At 55.4% G+C, this 17,322-nt stretch overlaps 1 protein-coding gene across 1 annotated transcript in view; it reads left to right on the forward strand.

The window, feature by feature from the left end:
* The window catches only part of BDH1 (3-hydroxybutyrate dehydrogenase 1), a 40,585-nt gene extending 30,632 nt beyond the window's left edge, over window positions 1-9,953 (forward strand). Inside the window, exons 5-7 of the mRNA XM_001500860.5 lie at window positions 1,128-1,269; window positions 7,628-7,780; window positions 9,154-9,953. Of these exons, the coding sequence (XP_001500910.1) occupies window positions 1,128-1,269; window positions 7,628-7,780; window positions 9,154-9,623 (765 nt within the window). The 3' untranslated portion in view covers window positions 9,624-9,953. The remainder of the gene's footprint in view (window positions 1-1,127; window positions 1,270-7,627; window positions 7,781-9,153) is intronic.
* The last annotated feature ends 7,369 nt before the right edge of the window (window positions 9,954-17,322 follow it).

Below are 17,322 nucleotides of genomic sequence, written 5' to 3' on the forward strand. Positions count from 1 at the left end.
CCCTCTTCCTGAAGTGCCCTGTCCCCAGGGCCCCCTCTGGTTAATGCCCTCAGCAGTCACCAACTTCGGAAGGCCTTCCCTGCCTGCCTCGCCTTCGGTGCAGCCTCCCACCTCCCACAAGCTTCCATGCTGCAAATACTCCCCGTGTTGTTTGCTGACTCATCTGTCTGCTCCCCTAAAATGTGACTGTTCGAGAACAGGGCCTGAGTTGTTATTTTTTTGTCTCCAGTTCTCAGCACAGTGCCCGAACATGATAGAGGCCCGAGAAATGTTTGCTGAGTGAGTGACACTTTGTTATGGTTAATAATACTTGAATTTGCATAGCACGTTATGGTTTAACAGCTTTTTAAATAAAGGTTTCCTCATTAACCTGAGCAGGTCAGGATAGGGGGTGATGTCCTTGTTTCCACCTGGAGCTGGAAAAACTGGGCACTCGTTAGGGGTGCACCTACGTGCCCAGAGCCTGGTCAGGGACTCAGCAGGACATAGAGCTTGGCCCTGGCCTCTTACCAACTTGGGGGGGATGGGCCCTTGGCTTGGGCCAGAGGTGGCAAACTGGCAGCCTGCTGGTCACATGTGGCCTGTGGATGTGCTTTGGTTCACACAGTGTTTTTTTAAAATGTGAATAAGTTGCCAACACTTAAAAAAATTAGGAGATTTCACGCAGAAAATTCCCAATTACAAGCTTAAAAATATAAGCATCTGGCAACCCTGGGCTTACATACACATGAGGACAACAGCCAGCAGGGGTTGAGAGGCGAGGCGTTTGCTCCCCTGCCAAGTCCCTACCCTTCTCATCGTCTGATACCCACACGCCTGGCCCTGGTATGTGTTGAGTTTGCAACCTCTGCTTAGAGAAAGAGTGCTGCCAGGGGGGTCTGGGGGCTCCTGGTTGTGTCTATGGCACTTCTTCTGGTGCTTGATTTGTCATCAGTGCTTCAGGGTTGGGTAGAACCACCTGCAGGTGGAGCAGCCCAGGTGGGCCTCCCGAGACCACCCCCTGCGGCTGTGAGTGAGCCCCAGCCTTTGGCAGGGACTAGGGGCCAGCTCCCCGCATTGGTCACGGTCTTCATCCTGGAGGCAGGGTGGGAAGGAGCGGGGTGAAGCAGCTCTTCTCTCCTCCCCAGGACAAAGGGGATGTTGGGGTCAAGGAACTGGACAGCCTGAAGAGTGATCGACTGAGAACCATCCAACTCAATGTCTGCAAGAGCCAGGAGGTGGAGGCAGCAGTGGAGACCGTCCGCTCCAGCCTGGGGGACCCTGAGAAAGGTAGGGGCACCTGGGGCAGCAGGGCAGTGCACAGGCCACTCTGAGGATGCCCTTCCTAAACCACCCCCCTCCATTTGCTGGTATCCTGCCAGAGACCGCTTTCCTTATTGTTCAAGCTCTTCCTCCTGCCCAGTAGGAGGAAGCGGGTTAAATTAAACACACCCGTGCAATAAGGCAATATGAAATAAAGCCAGACGTGATTTCAGAAGCTACAGGAACCATGAATGGATGTGCACTGGTGCAGGTCACCTTGGCCAATGCTCACTGAATGCCCATTCTCGGCCAGGTACTGGGCCGATTGTTGGAGACGCAAAGATGGCCAAGACACAGACCCTGTCCCCAAGGACCTCACAGTTCTTTGGGGGGCTGACCCAGGTGATTTCCACATCCCCTCTCAGGGAGCAGCACAGGCCAGAGGGATGCCTTGGGGTGGGATGGGGAACAGGTCAGTTATGGCAGATTGTGGCAGAGACAACGAGTCAGGGGTCAAGTCTAGCGGAGGAGGTAGCAGCAAATGAGGTTGGGAGGGAGGTCGTCTGGGGCCTGGGGTGCTGGGTGAGGGAGCGTGGCTGCTCTCTTGAGAGCAGTGGGAGCCAGTGAAGAGGGGAATGACCTGGTCAGACCTGGGAAAGCTCACTCTGGGGACTGTGCCGAAAGTGTGAAGGGTGGATTTAAAGGGGGAGCATGAGTGGGAGAGGCCTGAACAAGGGCAGAGGATGCTGGGAGAGAGCGGGGATCAGACTTGGGGAGTACTGAGAAGACAAAGCTGGCTGGACGTGCTGACTGATGCACGTGGGGTTGTGGGAGAGGCAGGGGGTCTGTCTCCTGGACACCTGGCGCCCCTTGCTAGAGGAGCAGGTTGAGGGACCAGAAGACGCTGAAGTGCCCATGGGATGCCCTGGGGGAGTGTCCGGGCTGGAGATGGGGTGTCCAGGGTTGGAGGTGAGACTAGGAGTGGATGAGATGCAAGGAGGGCACTCCTGGGGAACATGAGCAATTAGGGCCCGGAGAAGGGGAAGAGACAGCTGTGAGAGAGGTTGGGTCCAGCACCCCAGAGCTAAAGGAACAGACAATTTGGGGGACAGTAGCCAACAGGGTCACATTCTGCAGAAAGTTCCCATAACATAAAGACTCAAGCGTTCTCCTGGTTCAGCGCATGGAGGATCTCGGTGGGGGGGCTCTGTTCTAGAGCAGAGGGGAGGGGATGCCAGCGTGGTGGTGCTGCCTGGGGAAGCCAGTCTGGTCTACTCGCTTCATCTCTGACATGTACCTGTGAGCTTCCTGACAGCCCAGGCAGAAAGGGCATGCCTCCTTCAGCTCTCTGCTTTCCCACAGCACAGGGTGGGGGCAGTTCTCCTGAGTGGTGACTTCAGTGGCTGGTAGGGAGCAGAGAAGGGGTGGGGTGACCAGGGCCTGTGCTGGGCACCCTGCTGAGCATTATCAGTCAGGTGGAGATGCCTCAGAAGCTCTTGTGCTGTGTGGCTGTCAGAGAAGCCGTTGCTTGGACTACCAGCCTGTCACTGATCGTCACCTTGTCAGCCCAGTGCTGCTCCCCTCCCCACCCCACAGCAGGCCATTCCCAGGCCCTCTGCTCTCTGAGGAGAGGCCTGTGAGTTCCCAAGCTCACTGAATATCTGCCTACGAATTAACAGGCAGAGCCAGGGCTCCTGTCCCATTAGGAGAAGGCAGGCTGGGTCCCACTGGGATGGCCACCAGCTCGGAAGGTACAGCCTGCATCACCCCCTTCCTGGTGGTAAATCCTCCTCTGCTCGCCTTCCCTGGTGGCCGGGGTGTCATCTTCATAAACTACTAGGCAGGAAAACAGCTGCAGTCAGCGCCACAAAGCCACTTCATTCCTGCCTGTGGGGGGGGGAGGGGGGGGGCGGTGCTGATTAGCATGCCCGTGGGAAGGACTCATCACGTAGACCTGAGCACAGAGTGGGGCTGCACCAGGGCTGAGGGCTGCTCAGGCCCTGGTTCTTGTCCCCTGCCACCGGGGCAGAACCACCTCCGTTCCCGTACTGGTCTGGCCAGTTAGCCTAATAGGCAAGGGAGCCCACGGGGGAGGCACTCAGCCCCCCGCCCCTGGACCAGGTGCCAGCTCCTGCACCAGCCCTGATGCGTAAACCCTTCCCTGCCGCCCTTCTCCGCGGGACGCATTCCAACGGGGGCTCATAAACCGCTCACCACGATCTTACTTACTAATATTGCATTTTGGGGAAAAAGATTTGAAAATTTTTAGGTCTGAAAAAGAAAATAAATCCGTCAGATATGTGGTTGTGCAGGTCTCTCTCTCTCCCCCTCTCCTCCTGCCCTCCCTCCACCCCCACCTCACCCGGGGGGGCCCCCCAGACGGTGTCTTTTTCCCAGTAAAGCCGCTGGATTTTTCCCTTCTCTGGCAATGCTGTTTTTGAACTCCAGGTGGCGCCCTCCCAGAGCTTTCAGACCAGCTTGCTGTCCCTAAGCAGGCGGCTGCTTCTGACTCACACTCCACTCAGGCAGGAACTTTCGAGGAGACAAGTGGAGGGCACGTTTTGATGGCTCGTTTGGTGCCCTTCACCCTGGCTCTGTGGAACAGTTGCTGCCAACAGGGGAGCCAGCCATGGGGGTGAGATGAAGGGACTGTCTGATTAGAGCAGGTGAGCCATCTGCCACCAGCTCTCTGCTCCCCAACACGACTGTGAGGGACTGGACATCTGGAGCCTGTAAACAGCACTCACCTCTTCCACCCCAGGAAAGGTCAAGTGAGAGGGCCAACCGGCAGGCTGTGAGCGTGGTCTGATCTGGAAGCCACTTAACCTCGCAGGCAGTAAGCATTTATTGAGTACCTGTTGTTTGACTGGTAGTGTGCTGAGCATCAGACAGGTCTGACCTGGCAGGAGGAGTTTGCGGTCGGACACCAGGGGGAAGTCAGTGGCTTCACGGCAGGACCTGTGAGCAACGGTCACAGCACTGGGGATGTTATGCACGGACAGGGAGGCCCTATTATCTGGGATGCCCTCAGTCTGGGAGTGAGAAGACGGGATTTACTCTGAGCTTCACCTCTTACTGGAAGGGTGACCTTAGGCTTGTGCCTTCACCTGTGTGGGCCTCGCCTTGCCCAACTGTGAAGTGGGAGAAGTGCTCAGAGAGCCCTCCTGTGCTCACACCTAGGTCCACCCGCTGCAGGAGTGCGTGGAATTTCAACAGAAAGCTGCTCTCACGCTGAGGGGCGAGGGAGCTGAGCAGAGGCAGGAGGGCCACTGTCAGAGGGGTAGCAGGCTGTTCAGGCCTTAGGAGGACCGAACACATGAGGGGGAGTGGGTGAGAAGCGTGGAAAAGGAAGCCTCACATCCCCACTAGGAAAGGGAGCCATCACACCAGGAAGAGACAGACAGGGGAGGAGAGCGTGGCTGAGGAGCTTCGTGAGGATGGAGGTGGGGGAGAGAAACAGAGACAGGGAGACCCAGAGAGGCTTCTAATACAGGGAGGTGGTAACAAGGACCCAAACTAATGCTGTGGAAACAGGAAAGAAGACAGCGATCCTAGTGACCCAGCAGAGAAAGCCAACGGCAGGACAGGGTTAAACATATCCCCTCATACAGCCTGAGTCCTAATTCTGTCCTGTCCGCCTGTTAGCTGGGTGACATTGAGCAAGGTGCTTAGCCTCTCTGAGCCTCAGTTGCCTCATCCAGATATGGGACAGTTCTGTGTCTGCTGTGTAGGTTGGCTGTGAGGATGAGGTGAGTTAATGGATGCAAAGTGCTGAGTTCAGGGCCTGGCAGCTGTCCTCTGACCCTTCTCAGTGAGATTAACAGTACTCGGTGACTCATTATTTGGGGAGAAGTGAAGGAGCTGGAGGAGTCAAAGGTGAAAGTGAAACTACTAACAAAAAGGAGGAGCTGGCTGGGGTAGCTGGGAACTTGATGTATTGGTGTGGGCAGGGTGGGTTGGGGACCTGTGGGACATTCAGGTGACAGTGACCATCAGGAGGAGGAGACTAGGGTTAGGAGAGAATGCCGACTCCCGAGGGACCCCTGGGAGCCGTGGACGCGGAGGTGATGCTGGGCCGTTACAGACAGCTGTGGTCCAGGCCAGTGGGAAAGTAGTGAGTGTTTTCAGTGTTGGCCGAGGACTCCAGAGAGCTCCTGCGTCCACAGAGCATTACTGCGTATCAAGTCAGCCGTGCTCTGATCCGGGAGCAGTGTGCTTTCATGGGTCAAGTTCAATGAAAGCTTTTTGGATATCTGTGTCAGATGTAATTAATTTTTAGATGGAAAAAAGACTGTGTATTTTGGGTCATGTGATACTGCCCTGTATGAATCAAACACAAAGTGGCTGCAAAATTCCAAGAACTTAAAGAAGACCAAGCTGCCCAAGCACGGAGTGTAATTTGAGGGAAGGTGGCCTAGCACAGGACATGGGGGGACCCCTGCATCTAGGGCAGCAGGTGGAAGAAAGGTGCCAGGGAGGATGGAGGAGATGCCTGGGTATTATTAATGGCCAGGGAGGAGTCAGTGGCAAAGAACCAAGAGTAGTGCTCACACCGTGGAGAGGTTGAGGAGAGGGAAGACAGGGTAGTGTCCTTAGCATGTGGCACCTGGACACCCTGGAACAGGGTTGGGACCCAGAATAGCAGGGAAATGGGAAACTGGAGGGCGTGACTTCTGTTCTCAGGAGCCTGGCCAACGAGGAAGGAGAGCAGACAGTGGCATGACGACATGCTGGGGTACCCCGCAGGGTTAAGAGAAGTTTCTTCAGGACATGGAGACATGGTGTTTGTATTCACCTGACAAACATTTATTAAGCACCTAAAATGTACAACATTGAAGGGAAGGAGTGGGAGGCAAGGGAAGAGTTGAGGTTTCATGAAAGAGAGGATTGAGGGCCTATGGTGGTTTGGAAGGTGGAGGGTGAGGTGTGAGCCTCGGCAAGTGGTGAGAGGCCTCCTGTGCTCTGGGAAGAGGGGAGGGGGGATGTCTGCAGGGAGAGGGGCAGGCGCAGCTGTGGGGGTGGAGCGGCTGCGTCAGGAGGTCAGTGAGGGCGGAGGGCTGGCCCAGCCTCAGCCGCTGCGCTGCCTGGGGGAGCGGGAGTGAGAAGTTCAGGAGCACTTTGTTAACCAGCAATTTCCTTTCCCTAATAAATGGCCTTAATTCTCTGTAATTGAAGGAGACGGCACCAGAGGTCAGTTGACGAAGCTTTAATTTGGGTAACACGGAAGGAAAGCAGCTAGAGACCAATTACTGTGTCATTTACACAAACTCGTTTCCATGATTAACTTGGAAGCAAAGCGGGGCCTGAGCTGCGCAGGCGCAGGCGGGGCGCCCAGGAGGGCCGCTCTGCCCTGAGGCTGCGCCTTGGGAAGGAGGAGCTGCTTCCCTGAGGGTTTCCGCAACAAAGAGGCAGGGCGGGCTCTGTCCTGACGCTCGAGCCCATCCAGTCCTTGCAACATTCCTCCTTGCCGCTTCCCCCGGCTTGGCTCAGCCTTTGACTTACTGGGCGCACTGCAGCCAGTCCTGGCCGCTCATGGCCTCCCTTTCCCCAGCTGTAAGATTAGCTCTCAGACCAAGTGAACTCCAAGCAGCCTTCCAGTGCCAATGTTCTGTGTCTACAGAAGGCAGTGTCCCTTAGCTGGTCTTGCAGGAAACGGTCAACCCAAGGATACTTGAGGAGTGGACATTTGCTCTGACCCTGTACCCCGCCCCATAGGCCCACGCAAGGCTGAGGGATGTTCTCTACCTGCAAAGACCGGGTTTATACATGTGGGATATTGACGCACAGGTTACTGGGTCTGGGGGCTTACCATAGGATAACCAGCAAACAGTGCGTGGTCCAGACAGGGAGGTTAGAGGACGGAGTAATTGTTAGGTGGGTCTCAGGGTGGAGTGGGATGAGGGTGTGACCTGAGATCAAGGCTTGGCTGAGCCCCTAACTTGGATGCTGGGTCCGCTCTCCGGTCCTCCAGGCAGGGCTTGGCCTGGCTTCCAGCAAGAGAGAGAATGCAGGCAAAGGCTCAGAGGCGGGGATGCAATAAGAGGTGCCCGGGTGCTGAGTGCTGGGATGCGACTGGATGGAATAGAGTGGAAGTGAGTGAGGGGGCACCTGGCAGGGCTGGGTGGTGATGGGCCCAGAGAATCGATTAAAGCAGAAGATAAGGATTGGACTTTCTAGACTTAAGGGAGGCTCACAGCCAGCACTTGAGGCCTCTCTGTCTCCTGTTGTTCTTGGTGACTCTAGAAAGTGTCCCAAGAGCCTTGGGCAAGATGCCGGCAAGTCCTGGGAACAAGGCATGAGAGCGGGGAGGGGAAGGGGCTGCAGGCTGATGGGTGCTGGCTGAGGTGGGGCCCACATGGTGACTGTGCTTCTGTCCTGCTATCAGGCATGTGGGGCCTGGTTAACAACGCGGGCATCTCAACGTTCGGGGAGGTGGAGTTCACCAGCATGGAGACCTACAAGGAGGTGGCGGAGGTGAACCTCTGGGGCACGGTGCGGATGACGAAGTCCTTCCTCCCCCTCATCCGAAGGGCCAAAGGTGAGTCGGAAAGAGACCTCCCTCCAGCCCCCCGCACCTGCCCCACCTTTTCATCTTTGCTCAGAATGGAAAGAGGTCTCAGCAGATCCAGCATCCGCAGCCCAGTGAGGCTGAGCACATGGCTCCCAGGGGCCACGTGGGGCCCATGGATGGTGGCGAGTAGAGATGCCGTGGCCAGGTGGGTGGAAACGGACATGTGGCTTTCAGATAGTAGAGCAGGTAAGGGCCACAGTCTCTGCCCCAAAGGCTAAAAGCTTACAGCAGCAATCCCACACTGGGAACCTAATCTGGAGAAATAACCACCCTGTGCACAGAGCTGTGTGGACACCTCAGGCATCAATAGGGGTGTAAATTTTGGTATATCCATTCTGTGGGTTACTATGCCATAGTTAAAACGTGAGACAATTGTGCTCTAAGTGAAAATAATAATGATAATAACCAAGAATAGAAATTCGGAAAACACAAAATACCCAAACCGTGTGAGGTAGCCAAATGCAAGCAAACCACCTAAGAAGCCACTGACTCAGATTTTCACCCTAGAACAGCAAGCAATTCTGGCAAAAAGGGGAAGATCCATATGATCTATCCCACAGTCCCAGAAGTACAGGATGAACCCAGAGAGCAGCTGTAGGATTTTAGAGGAAAACCCCAACCCTTCAGTGACTTCTAACTTAGAGGTTTCTGAAAGGTGCTTCCCCACAGTGCCCAGGATGGGGCTGCCCGTTTACTTCCAGGGGCACACCCAGGGCGAGCGGGTCCCCGGTCTGCCTGGGCTTCCTCGGCTGGGCTGGGTGAGCTCCACCTCCATCCCGCTGCCCCCAGGGCTGGGAGAAGCTGTGGTCAGCTCCCAGCAGCCCTAGGCTTGGCCTGTGGGAGAGCCTTTCCAGGTCACCACTCTCTCCCCATGCCCGAGACTCTGCCCACATGTCCTAGCCTGAAGTCAGGTTCAGACCCTGCCCCTGCCCTGCTTACTTGCCCTACCAGGTGAACACAATTTGGGGTGAAAATGCAATGGGAGAATGTTCGAGGGGAGACACAGTTGTGTGTTGTCCATTATACTGTGCCCTCCTGGCATGCAGGCCTGCTTCCCTATCATTTCCCCTCCCCTGTCCTGCCCTGCACAGTGGGCTCCCCAGGAAGTATCAGGGATGCAGATGCTGATGTGTGGGCCTGAGCTAGCCTTGACTTCAAATGAGAAGGCTCCCTGACCCTGGATGGTTCAGAAGGCCAGGCCCCAGCCTGGCAGGCAGCAGAATAGGTGTGAGAGGCCAGGGGGCCAGGTTCCAGCCAGGCCTCCAAGGGCCTGCCAGGCCCCAGGCCCTCTGTGCCACCAGACAGTGCCTCTGAGCCGTGTTTGCTCTCTTCCTCTGTAGGCCGCGTCATCAACATCAGCAGCATGCTGGGCCGCATGGCCAACCCGGCCCGCTCCCCATACTGCATCAGCAAGTTCGGGGTGGAGGCCTTCTCCGACTGCCTGCGCTATGAGATGCACTCACTGGGCGTGAAGGTCAGTGTGGTGGAACCTGGCAACTTCATCGTTGCCACCAGCCTCTACAGTCCTGAGCGCATCCAGGCCATCGCCAATAAGATGTGGGACGACCTGCCTGAGGTGGTGCGCAAGGACTACGGCAGGAAGTACTTTGATGAGAAGATCGCCAAGATGGAGACTTACTGCAGCAGCGGCTCCACAGACACGTCCCCAGTCATCAACGCTGTCACCCATGCCCTGACCGCCGCCACCCCCTACACCCGCTACCACCCCATGGACTACTACTGGTGGCTGCGGATGCAGATCATGACCCACTTTCCTGGAGCAATCTCTGACAAGATCTACATACACTGAAGAGTTCTGCAGTGGCCTGTGGCTGTTGGGGAGCCTGGTGAGACAAGAGGAAGGGAGGGAGGAGCTTGTGTGGTCACCTCTTGATTACTCACTTGTGGATTATCCACAGCCCCAGGAGGACCCACTACCAGTTTTAGCGTTAACCAGAGGGGGTAGCCCAGACCAACTTGTGTGCACAGCGAGTAGCTGGGCCTTCTCAATCAGGGTGCGGAGGGGCAAGCAGGGCCCCTAAAGCTCAGGGCAAACCTGGTGCCTCCGTCTTTCTGGAGTTGATTTCACATGAAGATTTTGGGCAAACATCCTTATATTAAAAACAGATTTATTATAAAATAGAATCCGAATCCTTTACATTTTTAAGCCAAAACATCAGTTGGAAAAAAATGTATCTCATTTGATTCCTAAGCCAGCCTCATGAGTAAAAGGACAGATATTTTTTCTTTTGTACATGAAGAATTTGCAGCCCAAAGGGGATATATGAATAACCCTTTTATTGCTTATAAATGGTACAAGTAGTGTATTCCTGCCACTGCCATAGAAACGCTTCAGGTTTTGTGTCCGAGGGCTGTTCTGGATCCAGTTGTCTAGGAATCCTCTGCTGAGCTCTGAATCCCCACCTGAGCCATGCATACCCTGTGCCCACTGCGCACCTCTCTCCGTGTCCACAGTACTGGTGTGTGTGGCCCCCAGCCAGCGATTCAGAGCTATGTGGAGGGGGTGAGGCCATTCTGGAGATTTCCATTTGAGATATCTCCAACCTCTCTCTCTCTTTTTTTTTTTTTGAGGAAGATTAGCCCTAAGCTAACATCTGCTGCCAATCCTCCTCTTTTTTTGCTGAGGAAGACTGGCCCTGAGCTAACATCCGTGCTCATCTTCCTCTACTTTATATGTGGGATGCCTCCCACAGCATGGCTTGCCAAGCAGTGCCATGTCCACACCCAGGATTCCAACCGGCGAACCTTGGGCTGCTTGAAGCAGAACATGCACACTTAACCACTGCGCCACCCGGCCGGCCCCTCCAACCTCTCTTAAGACTTAGGATAAACTTGTGTGGAGGTGCTCTTTGGCTGAGAGGGTGGTTTGTTTCTGGTTTGGGTCTGCTTGGTTTTGCCTGGAGTGGGACCCATGTTAATGGGGCATCCTTGGCGGGCACTGTGGCCCAAAGGCCAGGCACTGTGGCACCTTCTCCCCCAGGGGTGCGTCTGGATTCTCTTCCTGTCTCGGGTGGTGCTCACACACACAGACAGATACACACACACACACACACACTCCCGTTCTGTAGGGCCCAGGTTGGGCTTCACTGATGACTCACCTTCCTTCCTACTGTGGCCTTATTTTTAATTAAGAAGCCAAGTCACTGATAGGCAGAGTCTGTGTTATCACTTCTTGGATTTGGGTTTGGGTTTGAACGCTTCCATCCCTACAATTGCCCAGGGCCTAGATGTGTGGACCAAATCCAGGTACTACCCTTCTCCGGGGGCTGCAGGCCTAGGACCAGCTCCCTTGTGCCGGCCCCGCAAATCACGCTGGCACTTCCGCCCCTCCCTGGAAGGGCCAGGCCTGCCACTAGAGGGCGCCCTGCCTCCTCTGCAGCCGGAGCGGCCTCTGCTCCGATCCGGGAGCTTCCACCCCAACCTGCGGTGTCTCAAAGGATTCGCGATCCCCACCTCGGAAACAGTCCGGGTACAAAGAACAAGGCCCCTTTAGAATCAGCACTCCTGCTCTTCTAGTAGCTGACTGGCTTACACGAGGAGCCTGGCGCCAGGAGAAGGCAGAACCTGGGCAGCTAGAACTGACCACCGGGCTCAAGAGTGCCAAGGAAAAGGGGGTCCTAACGAGCGAATTCCGCCTGCCTCTTGGGCCTTTCTCCCCTCTGCCTTCAGTCTGGGGTGCCCTGTCCGAGCTCCCTTCTGCAGGTGAAACGGAGTTGGCCCCGGGGTGGGCCGGCAGGGCCCAGAGGGGGACATTGGATGACCCTCGTGTTTACATAACATACAAGATCTTTTTGAATTGCAGAGCTTGCCTTTCAGAATTGCTTTTACGTCTCGGGAGATTTTGTTCCCCTGCTTAATTTTATTAGAGGAAAATGGATGGAAGGGGAGATGGTCAAGTGCTCTGGGCCGGATCAGCAGTAAAGTGACCACGGGAGAAGCTGCATCCACATCCGCTGGGGTCTCCGGGAGGAAGACGGGACTGCTAGGCTGCCCTGAGTTTTCATTTTGATCCCTGTGAATGAAAAGCCCTGAGCGCCTCCCCTCAGGATAAGCTCAGTGCACCTCATGTTACCATTCACCTGGGGCAGCACAGAGCCTGCGCAGGCGCAGGTGTAGTTGTGATACAGAGAAGGCTGAGGTGGGCAGGATAGAGGTGGCCGTCCCATTTTAGAGATGACATAACTGAGAGCCAAAGAGGGGAAGTGACTCACCTAGAATCACAGGGATCCGGGCAGACTCAGGGCCAGCACAGAAGTCTCCTGAGTGGTGCTGTAACACCACCATCCCCTTGCCCTGTGGCCCCCACAGCCCTGGGAACTCGGCCAGTCTTGGTCACCAGGTACCTGGACCCTCACTGCTTATCTGTGAGCAGAGAGCAGCCCCTTCTTGTGGGGGGAGGGGAGGGAGAAGGCCTTCCCGAGGCTGCCCCCCAGTTCTCACTGTCTCGTCCTGCTGGGAACAAATGGTGTCCAGAGGTGCCACCGTAGGTAGGAGCATTGTCTCCAGTATTGTCCCCTTGGAAAGATTCACTCAGTGAGGCCTGAAGACACTTTTCTCATTGTCTCCTCGGACATGCAGCTCTGGCCTGGGCCCCTTGAGGTATATTCCCATCTCCTAAGCGGCAGGTACGGGTCAGCAGGGTCCAGAGCTGTGCGGTGCAGGGTATGGGGAGTTAGCAGGCACCCATACCAGGCCTTGGGCCAGGCACCAAGCATTAGTGATCTCATTTGATCCTCCCTAGGGCCTGTGAGGTGGGGAGAGAGTCCAGCAGCCCCTGCCAGTCCCACTCTGTCACCCCTGCAGTGTGACCTTGAGCAAGTGGCTCTCCTTCCAGGGCCTCAGTTGGTGCCTCAGACAGAGAAGGGAACCGTGGAGACAAAGCCTGGACCTGTGGGAGGGGAGTTCAGGCTGGCCTCAGCTTACACCCGGAACTTCGCCCAGCAGTACTTCTGTCTGTGGGGGCCCAAGGTCCAGTGCCTTCAGCCAGCACTAAGCTGCCCTTGATGGCTGGAGGCTGGGTGTGGGCTTTCTGCAAGATGCTCCTGACAGTGCCTTTTTTCAGAGCACATGCTGTGCTTAACTTTCCACCTGGGGCCAAGAGGCCCGTGTGAGGGGGTGACGGGCCGACCTGGCCCTGCCTGCCACAAACTGCTCTGCTGTGCCTCTGCCGCCCATGGCAGGGGGTCTGCCAGACTCCCCACTTGTGAGGCCTGTGTACTTCCTGTGTTTCAAACGGGGCCTGGTTCTGCAAAGCTGTGCGAAACTCTTCTGGTGCACGTGCAGGTGCAGACATGAGCAGGCAGAGGCTCCCTCAGCTTGGGTGGCACTCGGCTCAGGCTGGCAGATGACAACCAGGCACATCTGTGCAGTGCTGGGCACGTTTGGCAGCCAGTTCACCTCCTCCTCTCCCCCGATTCTTACAGTAGCCCTGGGAGGTGGGCAGGGTGGGGTTCTTATCTCATTTTACACACAAGGAAACAGTACCCCAAGTCTCTCGCCAAGTGAGGGATAGAACTGGGTGGCCAAGCCGGATCTAACCTCCAGCCCGGAGCTAGCGATGCATAAAAAGCAGGGCAGATGGCTCCAGGATCTAAAATAAGGAGGGAAAAAAATACCTCGATTATGTCACAGTGAGGAAAAGCTGTAAGCGTATGCACAGTAACCACCACAAAGTACTGCCACATGAGCCGCTCCTCCTTCCCTTCCCTCTGGGCTCTGGGTGCCGCTTCCAGGAGAGAACGTGCTGGAGGAGCCCATCAGTGTCCCTCTAGCAGGAAATCTGCCTTGACTGGGCTAACACTGCCCCCTTCAGGGGCATTTCTGGGGGCATGCTCTGGGAATACCAAAACCCACACCTTGGAGCTGCCTGCAAAAAGGCCAGAGGGTTATATGAGCATGGGGCTTCAGGACCTCAGACGGAACATGGAACTTGGAGGGGTCCAGAGCTCTGGTGGAGACTAAAGAAACAAGTAAACCCAGAGCATCCTAAGGCCCTCGGGGTGGGTGTACGCACTAAGGAGGGTGGTGGTGAGTGGCGGCTTCAGAGATATAGGGTGAGCACTTGCTTGGGTCAGGGACCAGGCCCAGGGACTGGGGCTGAGAGAGGCTGCCAGGACCCCCAGAACCTCAGAGAGGGAAAGGGGACTCAGCCGTCACCAAGCCTGATTTCCAGCCTCCTGGGAGCTGGCCTTGAAGCCCTCCAGTGACAGGGAACTCATTGCTTCCTAATAGGGCATTTCCTTGGTTAGGGAAAATTTATTCAAAGACTGACCTAAAATCTGCCACCTCGAATTCAACTCCTCTGGCACTTGCCTATGGCTCAGAACCACACAGAACAATTTAAATCTTCTCATTTGACCCACTGGATATTTGGAAATGGCCAAGTCAGGTTCAAGAGTCCAGGTCCCTCGTTCGACAAGGTTTCCATACTCCTCACGCAACAGAGGGTTTCAGCTGTGGTCATGCCATCCCTCGTTCTTGAAGACACACATCAGGCTGAATGGCCACCTGAGTCCCCTCAAGCAGCCAGGAACTTTGAGATGGGTTTTAATACATTTGGTGAGATCCTTACAACAACTCACATGCGCATGTCCCTTCACAACTAACCGAGTGTGCGCACAACTTCTCTCTCATCTGATCCTCACAAGCAGTTTATGAGTTAGGAATATTATTCCCACTGCACAGATAAGAAAACAGCCTCAGGGAGGGGAAGCGGTTTGCCTGAGATTACAGAGCCAGAAAGTGGGAGTGCCAAGACAGAAACCCAGGCCTTCTGGCTTCCCTCCAGTGGGCCCCTTCCTTTATCCCCAGGCTGCCTCAGTCTCCCAGTCAGGGCCCTAAGGCTGGGCTGGTCTCTGCTCAGTCTAAGGCTGGCCACGTAGCCTGGGAAGGAGTGACGCAGAGGGAGCATTAAGCCTGGATCTTCTCTGGAGCCCACCGTAGAGAGCTGCGGAGAAAGGGAGGCTGAGCCTTTTTGTGTCTTGCTGCAGGTGTGTCCGTTGAGTCTGTGAGATCTGCCAGTGGCCTGGGCAGCGATGGAGGGCCCGAAGTGGAGAGAGCAGGGCCGTGGCTGAGGACTATCCTGGCCTCAGCATCGAGCAACATGTGTTAGAGGAGAGAGCATGAATGGAGACCAACTTCAGCAGATGCTGGGCTCCAGAAACACCTTGTGCTGCTCTCTCAGTGAGACTTAATTACTCTATAAAATGTGAGGCTGCTCCCACTTATCAAATTCTAGATGAGCTTAATTACAGCTCATGAGTAACCACACTGGGCTCCTTCAGAAATAGCAGCGGGCTGACTGCTCTTCTCAGCTTCAGCTGTCGCCACCCCGGTTTCAGGAGGAACCGCCTATTGTTCTGGGTCTCAGTGCTGCTGAACACTGCTCTCGGACCACGCGAGCGGGCTGGGTGGCCTCAATGGGCGCTTTCCGGTACTGGCCACTGCCTGGCTGGGACCGCTCATCCAGCGAGTGGTCTGCTGGGCCATCCGGCTGAGTATTCTGTTACTGGGTCATTTACTCTACTTGGGCCTCTCTCTCTCCTACTTCTGTTGTGTTCTGGCTCAAGGTCTGGGCTCATAATATCTGACAAAGATGTACAAAGTCGTGTGGGACCTGCCATGAGAAGCGAAGAAAGAGCGTGGTGCTGGATGAGAAATCACATGCTTTATGGAGACTCCGGGTACCATGAAGGGAACAGGGAACAGGGCGGAGGCCACTAGGGACTGTGAACATTCTATGACATCATGAAGGGCATTGCAAACCCCCTGCAGGCTGGCAGGATGCATGGACCTGTTCCAGTGGGAGAAACCAGCAGAAGGCATGATAAGATTTCAGGGGGTTTTGCTGCAAATGGAGGAGCAACTGCTGGTGCTAATCCAAGTGCCATTAGTGCTCCCGTATTCAGACGTGCAGCTCCGAGCAGGTGCAGCACCTGCTCCCTCTCCTCCCTTGATTACCTAGTCTCTTCCCTGTGTCAGGCCCTGTCCTGGGCATGGGGCATCCAGTGACAGTGTCATCCAGTGACACTGCCCTGCCAGGGCTCACCGTCTTACCCAAGAAGCTGGAAAATTGAACCCAGGGTGACAAGTGATTTGGGGAAGGAAGTAAAATGCTTTATTCTACTATTTTCCATCTGCGCACAACCTAATTTGTCTTCTTCCCTGCACAGCCCCAGAGCCCGAGGTCGACGGCAGATGTAAGGGGGCATGAATGCGCAGGGTCTTTCCCTACTTGGGGAGTCCCCCGACTTTCTCGAAGGAAAAATAAAAAGTGAGTTTCCCTGGAAAAGCACTGCTGGGCCTTGCCCAGATGCCAACAACATGAAGTGGCCAAGCGAATGGTTCTGGGACCACTTGAAGAATGACCAGGGAGGGGGCTCTGGGACACAGGGAGCTGGGCACGGGGTCTGGGGCTGAAGGTAGAACCAGACCAGGTGCTCAGGCTGAACACAGAACATAGAAGAGTGGACACCGCCTGGAGGAATGTGACAAATTAGCATTTTCAGCTTTGGGAGTTTATTTTCTGTGAGATTAAGGGTACAACAAAAGAATACAATGGAACACTAAAAAGATGCTCTTGGGGAAGCCCTTGTTTTCCTGCAGCAGAGAAAGAAGGGGCAAACCTGGGGGTCCCGAGTGGGCAGCTCCTGGGGGAGGGAGCCCACTGGTGATGCCGTTAGAGATGGAAGGACCTCAGAGACCTTGCAGCCAGAAGGATGGGAAAGAAACAGGCCTTGCTGGAAATTTCATTCCGACTGAGGATGGGTAGAAAGAACACAAGTTTTGGAGCCAGATAGACCTGCCTTTGAATCCCGTTCTACAACTTTCAGATTGCATAATGCTGTCAAGTAATCCAGTCTCTCCCAGCCTCATTATGTCTACAATGGGGATAACAATGGGGACCTTGCAGCGTTGTTATGTAGATTAGTGAGTGAGTAAGCTCCCCAGTACAGTGCCTGGCACAGGGGGAGGGACGGGCCAGGCCAGCATAGCCAGGGCTTAAATAACCCTTTCCCACCCCCGCCCCACCCCAACCTTTCTGAGACATGCATAAGCCTTAGTCTAAGGGTGTTGCAGAGACAGAAACTGAGAAACACTTCAGGTTGCACCACAGCAGCCAGAGCCCACATTTCTGCTCTCCCTGCTCCTTCCAGGGGCCTGGGCAGAGGAGGCAATCCCCTCCTTCTGGTGCCCCCTTCTGCCTGGCTTAAGTGCTGTCTATAATCAGGCTCCAGGGGATCTGTAGTAAGACTTGATTCTCAGCCTCAAGGGGCTCCCAGTCGTGTGGAGCAGGGGACAGCCTGTGCAACAGGGGATGTGCAGCCTCTGTGGGGCCCAGGGAAGGGACAGGAGAATTCTGAGTGGGTACATTACAGAAGCTTCCTGAAAGAGGTCATGTTCCAGTGGAGCCTTGACAAGTGAAGAGGACCTTGACTGGTAGAAGCAGGAGGCAGGGCACTTGGCAGGGCATTCACACCGAACAGGAA

Source organism: Equus caballus, chromosome 19, assembly GCF_041296265.1.
Source record: "Equus caballus isolate H_3958 breed thoroughbred chromosome 19, TB-T2T, whole genome shotgun sequence".
NCBI classification, from domain to species: domain Eukaryota; kingdom Metazoa; phylum Chordata; class Mammalia; order Perissodactyla; family Equidae; genus Equus; species Equus caballus.